This window comes from Eimeria maxima, genomic scaffold (genome assembly GCF_000499605.1).
Source record: "Eimeria maxima Weybridge genomic scaffold, Emw_scaff7, whole genome shotgun sequence".
In the NCBI taxonomy this organism is placed as follows: Eukaryota; Apicomplexa; class Conoidasida; order Eucoccidiorida; family Eimeriidae; genus Eimeria; species Eimeria maxima.
The window spans coordinates 1-14,891 of NW_013566697.1; the positions used below are offsets into that span (position 1 = coordinate 1).

General features: G+C 50.3%; 4 protein-coding genes across 4 annotated transcripts; 1 reads left to right on the forward strand and 3 right to left on the reverse strand.

Moving 5' to 3' along the window:
- Positions 1-483: 483 nt before the first annotated feature.
- EMWEY_00001220 (hypothetical protein, conserved) lies at positions 484-4,865 on the reverse strand (the record flags this gene model as incomplete). Its single annotated transcript, XM_013482629.1, has 9 exons — positions 484-556; positions 768-885; positions 1,047-1,185; positions 1,353-1,574; positions 1,879-2,023; positions 2,179-2,260; positions 2,434-2,540; positions 2,960-4,173; positions 4,308-4,865. The coding sequence occupies 9 exons, from the start codon at positions 4,863-4,865 to the stop codon at positions 484-486; spliced, it is 2,658 nt and encodes an 885-aa protein (XP_013338083.1).
- Positions 4,866-7,635: 2,770 nt separating this feature from the next.
- Positions 7,636-9,033, reverse strand: EMWEY_00001230 (hypothetical protein, conserved; the record flags this gene model as incomplete). The annotated part of the gene is made up of 4 exons (XM_013482630.1): positions 7,636-7,813; positions 8,012-8,146; positions 8,391-8,572; positions 8,776-9,033. The coding sequence occupies 4 exons, from the start codon at positions 9,031-9,033 to the stop codon at positions 7,636-7,638; spliced, it is 753 nt and encodes a 250-aa protein (XP_013338084.1).
- A 32-nt stretch (positions 9,034-9,065) lies between these two features.
- Positions 9,066-10,495, reverse strand: EMWEY_00001240 (hypothetical protein; the record flags this gene model as incomplete). The annotated part of the gene is made up of 3 exons (XM_013482631.1): positions 9,066-9,082; positions 9,836-9,916; positions 10,393-10,495. The coding sequence occupies 3 exons, from the start codon at positions 10,493-10,495 to the stop codon at positions 9,066-9,068; spliced, it is 201 nt and encodes a 66-aa protein (XP_013338085.1).
- A 2,508-nt stretch (positions 10,496-13,003) lies between these two features.
- Positions 13,004-14,165, forward strand: EMWEY_00001250 (hypothetical protein, conserved; the record flags this gene model as incomplete). Its single annotated transcript, XM_013482632.1, has 3 exons — positions 13,004-13,433; positions 13,680-13,850; positions 14,134-14,165. 3 exons carry the CDS (start codon positions 13,004-13,006, stop codon positions 14,163-14,165), a joined length of 633 nt encoding a protein of 210 aa, XP_013338086.1.
- Between the last annotated feature and the right edge of the window lie 726 nt (positions 14,166-14,891).

Here is a 14,891-nt window from a genome sequence, read left to right on the forward strand (position 1 = left end):
TATATATATATATATATATATATATCTATGGCTGTCAGCAACACATATACATGATATGCACTAATACACATGCATGCAGACACAGAATATGCGTGCATGAATAAAGAAGTGCTCGTAGCTACGCGAGGATATAGATACAAACGTATAGCCATTTAAGTAGATGCATACAACCATTGCCTTGGGCTGTGCGCGTTTGCGCCGTGTAACCTGGTGAGGCATCTAAACCCGTTGGGGCAAGAGAGACAAACGAATCGCCAAGGAGACAGCAAAGCACAATAAAAGTGAGGCAATAACTACTCCCAGAGAAGAGAAAGCAGACATCTCGGGGTGGTCATCACACCTCGAGATATATGCAGAAACCAATGGAGGAAATTCACGGTGCTTGCAAAACCCTTGGCAGCTACCACATCGCCAGAGACCCCTGAAGTGTCGAGGGGGCCCCTGTGAAAGCACGGCTCTCCTGTGCTGCAGTCACGCATCTTCTCATTGCTCCACCTGCACCCAGTCGAAAGGGGCATACTCGCGCCTTAGCCGCTGAACATTTTCTTTGTAAAGCCTACAAAAAAAACCACTCCGAACACTAAGCCCCAAACGCTTAAACCAATAGGCAATTGCTGCACACGGCATACCCCAAAACCCTAATGAGCATGTGGTGCCCGTAACCCAATGAGGCGGCTACATGAGGAAGTTCGAGGCTTGTGTTGGAGGGTTTCGAGGTGAGGACGGGCGAACTATTATAATTGTGATGGAGTGAAGGCTTCGCGTACCTCATATCTCTAAAAGGTCTTTCTGTCTTTTCCTTTTCCAACATACCCAAAAACACCTCCCGGCCAAACGCCCTGCTGAACTCCTCGCCGTCTTCTATTACGTGCGCCAGCCCGTCCTCTGCGCACGAACGTCAAACATTAAACCATAGACCCTAAGTCCCAGCCCAATAGCAACTCTTCGAGGTCCACCATTCTCGCGCAAATTCCCGCCAAATACTTCAAGTAAAAGCCACTGTCAACCACTAAGCCCTAAACCCCAGGTCCCGGAAAAGCGCGTACCCAAGGAGAAGTCCACATAAATGTACGGAAAGCCCTTGGGGATCGTCCCCCGCACTCCTCCCCTGCCCTTCGCTTCAATGTACGTTTTATGGCTCTGCCAAAACCCTTCAGCCTCCGAAAAAGCTTTTTTGAAGTATAGCTGCATGCATGAAAAAACAACCCCCAAACACTCCAACCATACACCTCAAAAACGCAGAAACCCTTTGTCCGGTCCCGTAAGCATCGCTAAGCATAGTTTCGATAGCTGCAGGTATTCGACTCTAAACCCTAAACCTCAGCCCTCAATCCCCCCCTAAGGTTACGGACTCGAGCTTCTTGGAGTCTGTCTGCAGGCAGTGGCAGCACATCGACTTCAGTGTGGAATCCGAGGCCAATCAGCTGTTTCTCAGCTGTGTTCTGTTTGGGAACTGTCTCCAGAAAGAGTGGAGCCTCTCCTCTTGAAGCAAAGAAGGCAACAAGCGTCTTCATGTAGTTCCTCATGCACTCAAATGCCTCCTCCTCAAGTCCCGTCACTGCAGAACAGTGGGGCTGTCACCAGACCCCACAATCGCACAATCCCAACATGCGCAACTCTGCACAGACAAGAGCTAGCTAAGTATTTGGTGGGTGCATACTTTTGTGAAACCCACAAATAATAAGGCAGAGGAACCGCCACTGGCAAAAGGCAGAGACCACAAACCGAGCAGCGGGGAAGGACAGAAAAATAAAAACGAGGAAGGTGTCCAAATGCAAGGGAATGAGAGACAAATCATCCACAAGGAGACACAGTTACAAAGGACACACACCAGAGACAGACTCGCAAAACTATATAGATAATCATTAGACCGCCTACCACAGGAATGATGAGAAGATGATCTTTGTGGATGGTTCTGTTCATCGGCGGAGCGCACAGGAACGCGAAAGGAGACAGTGAAAGAAGACTTTCTCCTCGGAGCCTGTCAAATCCTGAGCTGTCTAGGCACCACAGACAGCGGGTCCTGCAGGCGGCAGCACAACAACGAAAGCTTGCTTCCCTGTCTCACTTTTCTTAAGGGTGTGCTGCTCTGCCCTTCCTTCGCCCCAACAGGCTTCTGTGCTTTATCTAAAGTGTCAGTCTATCCAGAAGGGACAGCATCAGGGGTTTAGGGTTTACTCTGCCTGGTTAAGTCTATTGCTTCTTTCATTCTGCTTCTGCTGCCGCATTTTCCGCTTCATGGATTCAATTGCCCCAGGATCTGCAGACACACGGAGCAGTGTCAAGGAACAAGCGGAGACAAATAGAGATTGGAGAAAAGGCGAGAGGGAAGCGGAGGTAAACCGAGAGTACAACAGGGGGTAAATACAAAGAGACAAACAGATAGAGGGAAACCAAGAGAGACACACAGGGAAAAAGAAGACACAAGCTAACCTGTCATTAACAGTTTGTTCATCTGCTTTTCGTTGGCTGCGCCGGACAACGCTTTCTCCTCGCGAGCCATTTCCAACAAGCTCCGCGAACTGTCTCCCCCAACCCCACTGCAACAACAACAAAAGCAGAAGCAGCGGCAGCCGTTGCAGGAGCACCACGCAAATACGCCAGCAGTTGCTGAAACAGCAACTGGCGTGGCAGAAGCAACACAGCAATAACAGCAGACAACTGGCTTGGCAGCAGCAATGGCGGCCCGTGCAGGGGAACCATTACAACCACGAGAAACAGCAGCGGCAACGAAGACACGAGGAACAGCAACAATACAGAGGAGAAGGCCAGTAGCCACAGCAGCAGGCACAGGTACAGCAGCAACAATGAGAACAGCAACAGCAACACCGAGAACAGGCCCACGAGCAACAGTAACAGTAACAGGCAAAAATGCAGCAACAAAGTTGCGACGAGAACAGCAGCAGAGAAGCAGAAGCAACAAAGAGAACAGCAGCAGCAATAGCAGCAACAAGCTGACTCTGTGGATTGTTCTGCTTGCTGGGTCTTTCTCTTTACGCCTCTGGGGGCATTTCCTGCTGTCTCGCTGTCCTTTGTCTGCCTCTGCGGCCTGTATGCTGCTGCTGCTGTAACTGCAGCAGTAGCAGCAACAACTTCCGGAGCTTCAGCAGTATTAGTCTTCATTCCCTTTCCTTCTAAACTTTTCAGCGCCATGAGGGCCTCTAGTTGTTTGGCAGTTTCGATGTCTCCTCTAAGCCGAGCCTTCAGTGCCTTTGCGGACAAGGCATTCAAATCATCACTGCTGCTGCTGGTGATGGTGCTCTGATTACTGCTGCTGCTACTGGTGCTGTTGTCGTTGCGGTTAGTGGTGCTCTCTGGTACATTTGCATCTGAAGGCTCTCGGTCGTTGCAGTTCTTGCTGCTGCTGCTGCTGCTATCGGCAGTGCTGCTGCTGTTGCTGCTGCTTTCTTGTGCTTTCTGCTGGCTAAGGAGGAGCAACTTTCTTTCCAGCTTGGTAAGAGAGGACTCAGAGACTGTTCGCGACTTCGGCTGTTGCCACCTTCCCCCAAACGATCCTCCGGACCGCCGATCCCGAACACGATCTTCAACACGATCCTCAAAACGATCTTGGGCACGATCGCTGTCACGGTCTTGGGCACGATCGCTGTCACGATATTGGAAACGGTCGCTGACACGATCCTGGACACGATCGTTGGCACGATCTTGGACACGATCCTCTACAGGATCCTTTACACGATCTTCCAAGCCCGCAAATCGCTCTGCAGCAACCCGGCTCCCCTGGTGTTGTTGCTCTGCAAAGGGATCCCCACGTGCTGCTTGGCGTTCCCGCAGCCGTTCCCGCAGCAACTCACGATCCCCTCGTCGTTCCCCAGTCGCCTCGGCACGATCACTAACACGATTCCGAAAGCGATCAACAGTGGCCTCGGAAGGACGTTCTCTCTGCTCCCTTGGGAATGCGGGAGGCCCCCGAGGGGGCCCACGGCCCCGGCCTTGGGTCCACCGAGGGGCCTCTTCCTGCGCCAATACCTTCTGAAAACCCTCAAGAGCCTCGTCGGTCAAGGATCCAAAGTGTCTCCGAAGAGCAGCAGCTAAAGGGATCCCTTCCTCTGCTGCTTGCTGCTGCAGCCGCTTTAGCTGCCGCCGCTGCCATAGCTGTGCTCCAGGAGACAATGCAGCAGAAGCAGCAACAGGCTCCGGTGCTGCTGGAGAGCCCTGCAGACAGCGCAACATACACTCCTACAGCAACACGTTAGACCCTAAACCTTATACCCTAGGCGGCAACCGTGAAGATAATGCCCTCAAAACAAACCGTCGATAATCTATCGTCCTAAACCCTAAATACTCACTTCAGGCGGTAACCCGGATCCTCCTCCTCTGTAATAAGGGTTTAATTCTCTCTGTGCTGCCAAACTTTCGGGTTCCTCAGCTGCTGCTGCACCTGAAGCATGAGCAGGCCCAGAGGCTCCCCTTGGGGACTCCCCCGATATAAACGCCTTCAGGGCCTCACGGCCCTGCTGCAAGGCTGTTCCTGGTGTTGCCGCTGCTTTCGGTGCTGCTGTTGTTGCTACTGCCGGCGAAGCTGCTGCTGCTGATGGAGATGTCGAAGAGGCGAAGGGATTAGATAGAAGGTTCTGAAGTACTTCAAGATCGGCTTCCCTGTTAGCTGCTGCTATTGCTGCCGCTGTTGCTGCTGAAGCCGCAGGCTGATGAACTGTTGCGGCTTTGGGGGGCGACACAATGACTGCTTCATCACTGCTACTACTACTACTACTGCTGCTGCTGCTGTGCTTGTGTTTTTTCTTGCTCTTTTCCTTTTTTGATTTCTTCTTTCGGGACTTCTTTCGACTGCGACGCTGGAGAGCTGAAGCATCGGGCGGCAGCTCGACAGTGATTCCTTTCAGCATGTTGCCGTGTTGTTGCTGCTGATGCTAACGTTTGCTGTTGGGGTTTGAGATGCTGCCTCTCGGGGTGTCCGTGCTGCTGCTGCAAATACGCCTGATGCTGCTGATGCTGCTACGGCTGCTACTGCTGCGGCTGTGCAGTTGCTACACTTGCCCCGGTTTCAGCATACTGAACTTGCCGCACGGCTAAAGTTTCTGCTGGTTCTGCTCCTACTTCTGCTGCACTTGGAGTTGTTGATTATTGTGATATCAGGCTACAGGCCTCGAGTAAGATGAGAAGGATATATGCAGTGTTTGGCTGGGAGTAGTTCGTGTAGAATTTGGGTCTGGGACTTAAAGTGTTTGTCTTGCCATTGCCTCCAAACTACAGACATACAGACATGGGCTTAAAAATTAGTAAGTAGGGCTTAAGGTGTATGGTTGTTGGATTTTAGGCATCCGTGAGCAGCAGCAGCGGTCGCGGGGCCTCTGGGGGCTTGCTGCGTCCTGCATGCAGCAGCAGCAGCAGCAGCAGCACTAACAGCTGCTCTTCCTGCTACTGCTGCAGACGGGAGACTGAAGTTTGTCAAAGGGGTGGAATGCAACTCCTGCGTGGAGCGCCGAACGCTAAACCCTATACCCAAAACATTAAGAGGGATCGTCGCGGCTGCGTTCGGGTTGGGTATCTCATCCGAGTTGGGGCGCATCGGTTTCCAGTGGTCTTTTGCAATTTATTTATTTATTTGTCTGTGCATCTGTGCATTTTGTTTCATTGTTTGAGTCCACTGGTCCCTGCAGACTCTCTCGCACTCTCCCCGTCACCTCCCGCTCCAGCAGGACCAGCAGCAGGAACAGCAGCAGGAACAGCAGCAGCAGCAACAGCAATAGCGAAAACTACAACGGCATCTACATAGTCATTAACAGAAGGTATCGCCTGAATAGGGCGTACAGAAGAAGAAACAGCAGCGGTAGGGAGAGCAGAGCAACGCCAGCACCGGCATACAGCAGCTGTATAGGACAACCAGCAGCAGCGTCGGAAGGAAGAAGAAAGAGCAGACGCAAAAGCAGGAGGAGGTCCCCGGGAGGTTGGGGGCCCTCTAGTCGTTTGCTGATGCGCCCTTAGATTGATTGTTGCTGCAGCTGCAGCAACTTTAAAATTTTGCATAGCAGCAGAATCTCAAGGAGCAGCAATAGCAATGGTAACGGCAGCAAACGCAGAAATGGCAGCTGGAGATGCTAAAGAGGCGTCTGCTGCATTTTCCCGCGGCCAGCAGGAGCTCACCTCTTGCTGCTGCTGCTGTTGCTGCTCCAAACCGCAGATGCTGCAATACAGCAGCAGCAGTAGTAGTGAATTTGATATCACAGAAGCAGAGGGCCCGGAGCTTCTTCCTGCCGCGGCGCGTTTAGCTGCTGGAGGGTTAGCGCTTCGCCGTATGCAGGGGTTCAGTAAGGACCCTGGCATGCTGGTTGCAGCAGGTTTATTTGTGTTGTTTCTGTCTTTGTTAGTATTTGCTTTCGCCGTTGTAGTGTTGCTGCTGCAGCAGCTGCTGCCGCTTGTGGGCCTCTTCAGCGCACGCGTTGGGCGGGAAGTGTACTTCTGCTGTCTCCCCGCCTGCTCCATGGTTAGTCTGGTTATTTGGATATATTGGCAGTGGCTGGCACTTAAGTATTTCAGGCACTCATAGTTGGAGCAGATGCCGCTGCTGCTGCTGCTGCTGCTGCTGGAGCAGCGGCAACAGAATGCAGCAAGAGCAGCAACAACACAAGCAGCAGCAGAAGTAGTAGCGCTGGCCTTGGCGCATTGTTTCCGTCGCAGACGGAATCCCTAAACCCTTAATTCTGACATTTGAACTATTTGTTCTTTCATCCTGACTGTCTTCCTTGCATGGCACGAACAACCGCAAATAATGTACAAATATGAGACACCCATATAATCATGCAGAATGAGAACCACAGACGAAATGGAAACGAAGTAGCCTGAAGGATTTGGCGCGGAGTCATCATATCTACTTCTGGCTTTAATGATAATACCCTAAGCCATGCAGCAGCAGTGGAAAGAGCGACATTCACATTCAGACACAAGTAACAAATAAACAGTGCAGACAGAAACAAGAGGATGGTAACGAGCCAGGGCTGCAACATGCACAAAGACAAAGTGTAGAGTTCCGTCCAAGGTCTGCACCGTTGCTTGAGGTGTGGACAATGGGCCCCTCAGAGCACCGTTCATGGAGCGCAGCGGGGTGAGCACTCTCCACACCCCTTGTTGTTGAGTTTAGCGGCAGAATGATCACACGATACACCCCTAACCATTCTGTAAACTATCATCTTCGGGTTTTGGTGGGAACACAGCAAAACCAAAACATCCCCAGTCAGTCACCTCAAAAAAGTAAACACGTTGGGTTTCTATTACAGCACTCCGAAAAAAATTCGAACCCTTTAGGTGTACGTACACCTGAAAAGATGTTGCCAACTTCAGTGAACTTTTTGGTACACCTCAGAAGCAACCCTCATCAGAGCGTCTGCTAAGCGCAACACACAGATGAACTACCTCTGCACTTTCACCAGCCCTCTGCGGGTCTGCATCCTCCCCAGGATCACAGGAGGGCTTCGGGTTTAGGCGGCGGGGTGCGCTGGCGGCACACTGCCTCCAGGAGTCTCAGCCCGCGTCAAGGGCCGGTTTCGCTGTTCATCGTTTCCTTCTGTTCCTATTGATAATATCCGTACTCCTGCAACAATACTACTAGCAGGAGCAGCGTTAACAGCAGCCACTGTTGCTCGTGGTGTTGATGCTTATCTATTCCCGTCTTTCTCTCTTCCTGCGGTTGTTTTCTTCTTGCCGCTCAGAGAGAATAGCCACCAGACGTAAAAACAAAGACAGGAAATTTACATAAAACTGAAGTGCATGCAGCAGATAGTCCCTGTTTCCCATGTCGAACTGGGCCACTGCCAGCTGCGTGTCGTACACCACAAACCTGAAAGCAAACACCAAGCCCCAAATAACCACCTATGTTCCGTCAACAGAAAGCCACAGACCACCCCGATGAGTTCAGAGTTTACGGTCTAGAACTATAGAGGAGGGAGAAGGGGGGTTAGGGTTGCCTGGAAGGGTGGATATCCGCGCTGGGTATTTAGGGTGTGCTTGTCAAGTTAGGGTTTAGGGTTTAACGCACCCAAGGTACATGAAAAGGCCGCCCCAAAGAATCACATTGTTAACAAGCTGAGCCCTCAAGAAGATGTTGACAAGAGAAGCAAGAGAAAGATAGGTTAGCGCTGCTCCGAGAATAGATCCCAAATACAGGTATGACCTGAACACCCCATTTGCAAACCCCAAACAATAACATTAGCCCTGTTCTCAACCCACATACCCTATAAGCCAAGCAGGAACCCTAAACCCTCAACCCCCAAGACAAGCACACCAAAGAAAGCACAAAAACTTGGAAGCCCCCACTAGACCCCAAAACAAAGTCCGCTGTCCTCGGCCACCCAGCCCCCAATGCAAGATCCTAAAACCTCAACCCAAACAGAAGTGAAGTGGTGTGAAGGGCCTGCCTTTGCTTGGCAACGAGCGCTGCTGCGGAAAAGCAAAAGAAGATGGCGACAGAGGCAAAGAAGGCGGCGGGAATGACTTGCGGCCCAACATAGAAGTGAACTGCATGCAAATAGTTTGCTGCCAGCATCCCGTTCAAGACCCCAAAGCCCCCAAAGTAGACAGCGCGTTCCTTGGTCAGCATCTGCATCAAAACACACAATGCATTAAGGAGAGCTGGACCCAGACCAACCCGAAGCCACTCCCGTTTCCACCACTCCACCACCACTCAATCCCAAACCCTACACGCTATACAGAACACGCTTCTGTGTATCAGGGCAGGCAGAGCTGCCTCTACACATACACCCTCGTTGTACACAAGAATACACACGCAGTTTGCTCGCTCACTTGCGACTCTGCATGCGCCTTCTGAGACGAGTAGGTGAGACCCATGACGCAGCCGATGGAAAGCATTAGGGAGAGGAAGGGAGGGAGGCTAATCCACTTGAGCTGCCCGTACACCCCAACTGCTGTAAGCAACACATTGACCGTCAGAGCCGCATATATCCTCGAAACATGTCGCTTTTGAGGAGCACTAAGAGGCGTGAAATCCAACAGAGACCGGGCGGGTACGGCCGACGCCCCTGTGAAATTAAAAGCCTCCATCTTGAAAGAAGAGAGAGACGACTTCGGCGAGTTCAAGGCGATGTGATTTCTGAAGAAAGCAGAAAAAAAAAAGGCTCGATGCATGCACCTCACGTTCTGGGCGCCAGAGAAGAATGCGCGCCAGCTGTTCACGACGACCGTGCACCCCTAGAAAATACGAGATACACAATATCCATCAATACGATGCACACCAAGCGCACGAGCAAATACATGCAAACAATCTAAACCGGTCACGGATTCTCCACTGCACGTGTATCTTCCCAGCCCCTTCGCTTTCTCCCGCAGATCTGCAGGGAGATTTAACCGGAAAGTACCGGCAATCCGCTGCCTTTCTGTTCACTATTCGCAACTGCTTTAAAACCCATACAACGCCGTAAGCTGGCAAATGCCAGCTGAGAAGTAAAGACGAGCTGGAAGGCAAACTGCCTATATACTGGGAGAGCCAATGCCGGTGCGGCCGTCTCTTCTAGCCCGTGAGGCAACTGAACCTTCTTCTCCTTGTTTTGGGTTTAGACCAAATAAAAGGAGGAAAATAGAAAGAGTGAACATATAATCAAAGAAACAAAGGACGATAATGCGAAGTGCTGTGCGCAAGGAGGGAATGGACGGGCGATTTGTGCGTCCTTGCATCTTCCAGCCCACAAAATGTACATTATAAGAAAATATACTCAAGAAAAACATCAAGAAAACATCAAACAGCTTAGAGTCACACGAAAAAAACACATATCCACGTAAGAAAAAGGAAAATTGCATGAGGCAGCAGCAGCGCATCCAGTATATACGCAGGTCAAGTAGTACATACCCGTGCGGTGAATAAGAGATTTATCTGAGTCGTATTTCAAAGCAGATCCTCTAATTACAACTAAAGCTTCTACTGCAACGGCTTGAAGCAACGGATACAACAAGCAGATCAGAAACAGCGAGCGGCATCCAGCCACCCACCGGCGGCGTTGCGGAGTCTGGAAGGTCTGGGTGTCTCACAATTCCTTTCGCCTCATTTCAAAAACATCTAAAGTATTTGGTTTTTTTATTGATTTCGATAGACTAAATAGGACAACGGGGCTTTTTTTATATCTTGCAGTTCGCTGCCTAGCAGGCGACGCACTGCATGCGAATCCTCTCTGGTAATAGAGGGCCTGCCTCAGCGGCTCATACACATTTCAGATTCTTCTGCACCTGTAAAACCACTCTCTTAGATTAGGGTTCAGATGATGACCCAAAAGAGGACTTCTCCAGCAGCTTGAATGGCACACTCGTTGCAGCGTTACCGTTACAAGTGAAGTAATGGCTTCCCGAGAGTTGCAGTGTAGTTCGAAGAGAATAGTGTTTTCACAAGCAACTTACCTCTACTGCACTCACCCGATTTCCTGTACAGAACAGCACAACGGCCTGGGGCTGTGAGCAGAGGAGGCCAGCTGCCGTGAGCTGTAGCCTTTCGACGGTGACGCGTGCTGCACGGCATCTCCACATGTAGGCGTTCCAAAGCCCTTTTTGATGCATGCACTAGTACTGTAGGAAAGGCTTGAACATGGCCATCTAGAGCCATCCCGTAGACGAGAGTGTAGATGCATGCCAACCTCAGACACACCGTTTCACACGGGGAGGTGGACATTTGGTGATTGTTTTGATTATTATATGTAAGAAAAGTCTAAAGTAAAGCCATAAAAACTGAATTTACTCCGTTCACGTGTTACAGGGTGCACGGATTGCGGTAGTACGAGGTAGGTGTTAGGAGATCCCGTGCGTCCAGAGAGCAACTGGCGGTTTGGCCTTTGTTTTTTGTATAGTAGAATATGAATGGATTATTGAAACCCACCTTGAATTGTCGACTTGCTGCGATAGCATTATTTCAACCGTCGTATCACTAGCAAGGGTTGTTCGTGAATGATTGCGTGAAGGCAGGGGAAGTGAGTACTGTGTAACATATCAGCTGGCTAATGACGCTGTAAACGCTTCCCTTCTCGCCTTTTGTGCAAACGTTCTCTTGGTCCTTCATTAGCATATCTTGTAGAGAGGAGGCGATGGAGTTGGATTTTGGTGTGGAACCAAAAGCGCGTATGAAGCGTTCAGTGGGTTCCCTGATGGGCGTCAAGTACTTGGTATAGAATGTTCCTGAGAGCTCTATATTCAGCTGTCTCATCTTCCGCTGCACCTCGGATTGACACGAGGTCAATTCACTTAGAATCGCAGTGATGGCAAGAACATCGCAACAGAGTGCATGGATTTTGGAAACATTCATGACACAGCCAGTGCTCCACCGCGGCTGGGACGCCGTTTACTCTCTTCCATACCATACAAAATTCAAAAGTTGCTGGAACCGCTGATAGGAGGCTTCCCTCATTGCCTTCGAAAAATGCAGCTGCATTGCAGTTCTCGAGCACGCCTCCACATAACAGCAAATAATGGTGGGTTGAAGAGATGGCCCATTCTCAGTTGCAGCAAACCTCGCTGTTACAACTCCTGTTGCAAGGCATACCCGCATGGGGGAGCGTCTGAAAACGTTCGGTGCACTCTGTAACGCCCCAAAGAACTGTTCAGCAGTTGTCAATCGATAGGCACATAACGCACTTGTTATAGAAGCCAATGTATCATCTTCAGACCAACTATGCCGCTCAACTCCTGTGTCTAGGCATCCTGAGCCTAGAAACACGGCCGGTTACTTGCATGGACAGCATCGTCTCCCACATTGTTGAGACCACTGCAGGAACTCCATCGCTGTATTGCTTCGACTGGCCAGCGTACAGATAAGCATGAATGCATGCATATTCGGAAATAAGCACCTTGTACACTGCATCTATGCAGAATGTACCACACGAAACACGTCTAAATATTGCATTTATTCGCGTCTAGGTTCTACGCCAGCTGTTGATTAGAGCCTGCGTATAGCTGCGACTTCAATACCACCGCACGTACTGCAACACCTGTATAATTACCATTAACTTCAATGCTACTGGTGTCAGTACTTTTTAAGGATTTTGTAGGATAGTGGAAATCCAGTACAAGACTCTAAATAGGGGAGTCCACGGTGGCACATTACCGCAGTATTTAGTGACTTCGTTACTGTGCCACCGTGAGCTCCCCTAAAAGCAGCTGCTGTTGGGATGTCAAGTCTGCTGAAGAAGGAAGACATGAATGTTCTGTAAGCTAGTAATGGGGTAATTCCTCCATATTCCTCTGTAACAACAGACGAAGTTGGCCGCACGGTAAGCCCGTGAGGCCACTGCATGCATTCAGTCTGCAGCCCCGAGCGGAGCAATTGTCGATCTGGATTTCAGAAATTCCCAGGATCCTCGCAACCATTGAATTGCAAAAGCAATTTATACGTATGATTGTGGGAAAATGGTATCTGAGAAATTATCCGTTTGAGTAAAACGCTGGCGCACTCGTTGCTATCCTGCGTAGGCTAGATCGCTTTAATTTCTACCGTCCAGAGAACAATGGAGTACGAAGTTTACCTTGCAACGAACATTGTAGGTGAGTTGTATTTATTTAGCAACCTTCTTATAGTGGCTCATTGTGGATTTTAGGGTGTGCAAACATGGTACACGTGGGGGACACTGAGCGTTTTGTTCCTGAACTCTGCCTTGTCTTTGTCTTCATAAGCTATCCTTTCTTTTGAATACTTTGCCCTTGCCTTCATAAACTATGATTTGTTTTGAACACTTGTCGTGTATTTCGTTGGTGGATGCCAACGAATATGGCATGCTGGACATGAAGGACAGATGGTACTACTGGGTTTTGTTTTTCTGCTGCACAGGGGTTATTGTGCTGCTCCTGATCTTCCTCCTTGGATACGCTGAAAGCGCTGAGCAACACTGAAGAGGTGAAAGGAGAAAATAATATTTTTTAATCGACAAATCGCGGGAACAGCCTCTCCCGCCAGGGTTCCCTCTCTGCCTTTCCCTCAGACACTCTGCTAGTCTGACTTTCTTTCTGTTTACTCTTTCTTCTTTATTTCTTCTCCACGGATATGTCGAGCTTTGATACGGCAGTTCGAGGTGCTCTGCGCTTTAAGCGCAACAGCGAGGCGCTTGTGGCGGACGACAAGCGACGGAAGAAGAAGAAAAAGAACAAAGCCAGCAAGGACGAAGACGCTGGGGGACCAGCAGTAGCTGATCTCCCCCCAGAACTTGCAAATGATCCTGAGGCAATTGCTGCAGCAGCAGCTGTTCGAGAGGGTAAGCAGCAGCCAGGCGTTTTGTTGAACTCCGGCTCAAACAAATCCTCAGCAGGGGACGAGTCCCCTGCTGGAGTGTCTCAAGACGGAGGAGCTGGATCTGTAGAGACGCCCGATAAAGAAGTACATGGGAAGGAAAGGAAAGAAAACGAAGAAGACGATGCAGAAAAGGATGCAGATAGCCGCAGTCGCAGCGGAGAAGCCTCCAGAGCATCGGCATCCCGTCAGTATTTGTCCCTTTTTTTCGATCCCCTCCGTGTTTCAACCTGCACAGGGCTTCCAATACCACATTACTGAGCAGCTTTTCGAGTGTTTGCCTTCTCCAGTGCATAGTACACTCGGTGCATTTGCATGTGTATCCTTTTGTTGCTGCTCATTAAGAAGACTTTGCAGACAGTGTGTTCGTAATTTGCCTTTTCTGCAAGGGTTTGGGGATGCGTTGCTGCTGTTGTCGTTCCTTCTGCAGCAGCGGACGTGGAGGCGCTGCTGGCAGAGGTAAATCCTAAGTGGACCCGGGCTCAGAAGGCATTTTATTTGGCGCGAAAGGCGAGAGAGGCAGAGAGAATTAAGAAGCAGCTGCAGCTGACTCACAGACAGCGAATGGAGAAATTCAACAAACACTTGGCCTCCCTATCGGAACGTAAGTCATCGGTCTTTGCTTGTCCTAGCTTCCAGCGCTTACGTTCCTCCCACTACAGGACTATGCATGCTTAATGTGTATGCATGCTCAATTATATATTGGCTTTTATGAGTGGAGTTTAGATTGCTGCAGCACGATTGCACACAGCAGTGCGGTCGGGGGGGAAGGTCATCTGCAGCAGGAGCGGGACGCACACTATGCCGGCTTGCCGCACAATGCATGTGTGTGATTTCCCCATGTATGCGCTGCTTCTGTTGTTGGCTGTTGCTGTTCTCTTATTCAGACTTCGACCAACCCCGTGTGGGCCCGGGGTGATGGTTCGTTGGCGTCCACCGATCTTGTGGAGCGCTGCCTGTGCTGAGCAAACGATGCGCTTTTCCAGGGGCTCCCATTTGCGCCTGCCACGGCAGGCACCCCTGAGTGTATTTAAACCAGTTTGCTGCCAGACATTCCACTGCTGGTGGCACTGTGGGGTGCTGAAGGCGTGTGTTATGTGTTTTTTGTTTGAGCCGTCGTAGTTGCCCTGGTCGACCCAACCAGATATCAGGAACATACTTGCTACCACCGGGCGTCATTATGATATATGTACTCTTCAATACATATACTAAAGGAAAACCTTTTCAATATTCATATCTCTACACCGGGTATGGACCCAAACTGCCCCACGACGTAGTTACAGCCGCCCTTAACTGGAGCTTATGCAAATACTTACAAATATTTTCTTCCAGCTTTCCAGCACCGGGCAGGTGTCTCTGAACTTAAAGTTCAGAAAAGCTTAAGTTTAGGTTTCCAGGGGAAAAGCAGCATGCGGGCTGTGCCGGCCCTGAGGAATTTCTTCTGACTGGCCAAACGGCCACCTCAGGGAGACGGCCTCAAGCTGAGCTTCAGATCGGAAGTGTTTAGGAAGCAGCAGCAGCAGCTATATTAGCGAACTGCTGCTGTCGTTACGATCATCACTAAGGCTGTTCAAGTTCCACCATTGAGGTGCAGGAGGGAGGGTTCCGAGACCATAGAGGGGTCTTCCTTTGGAGCCCTTCCTCC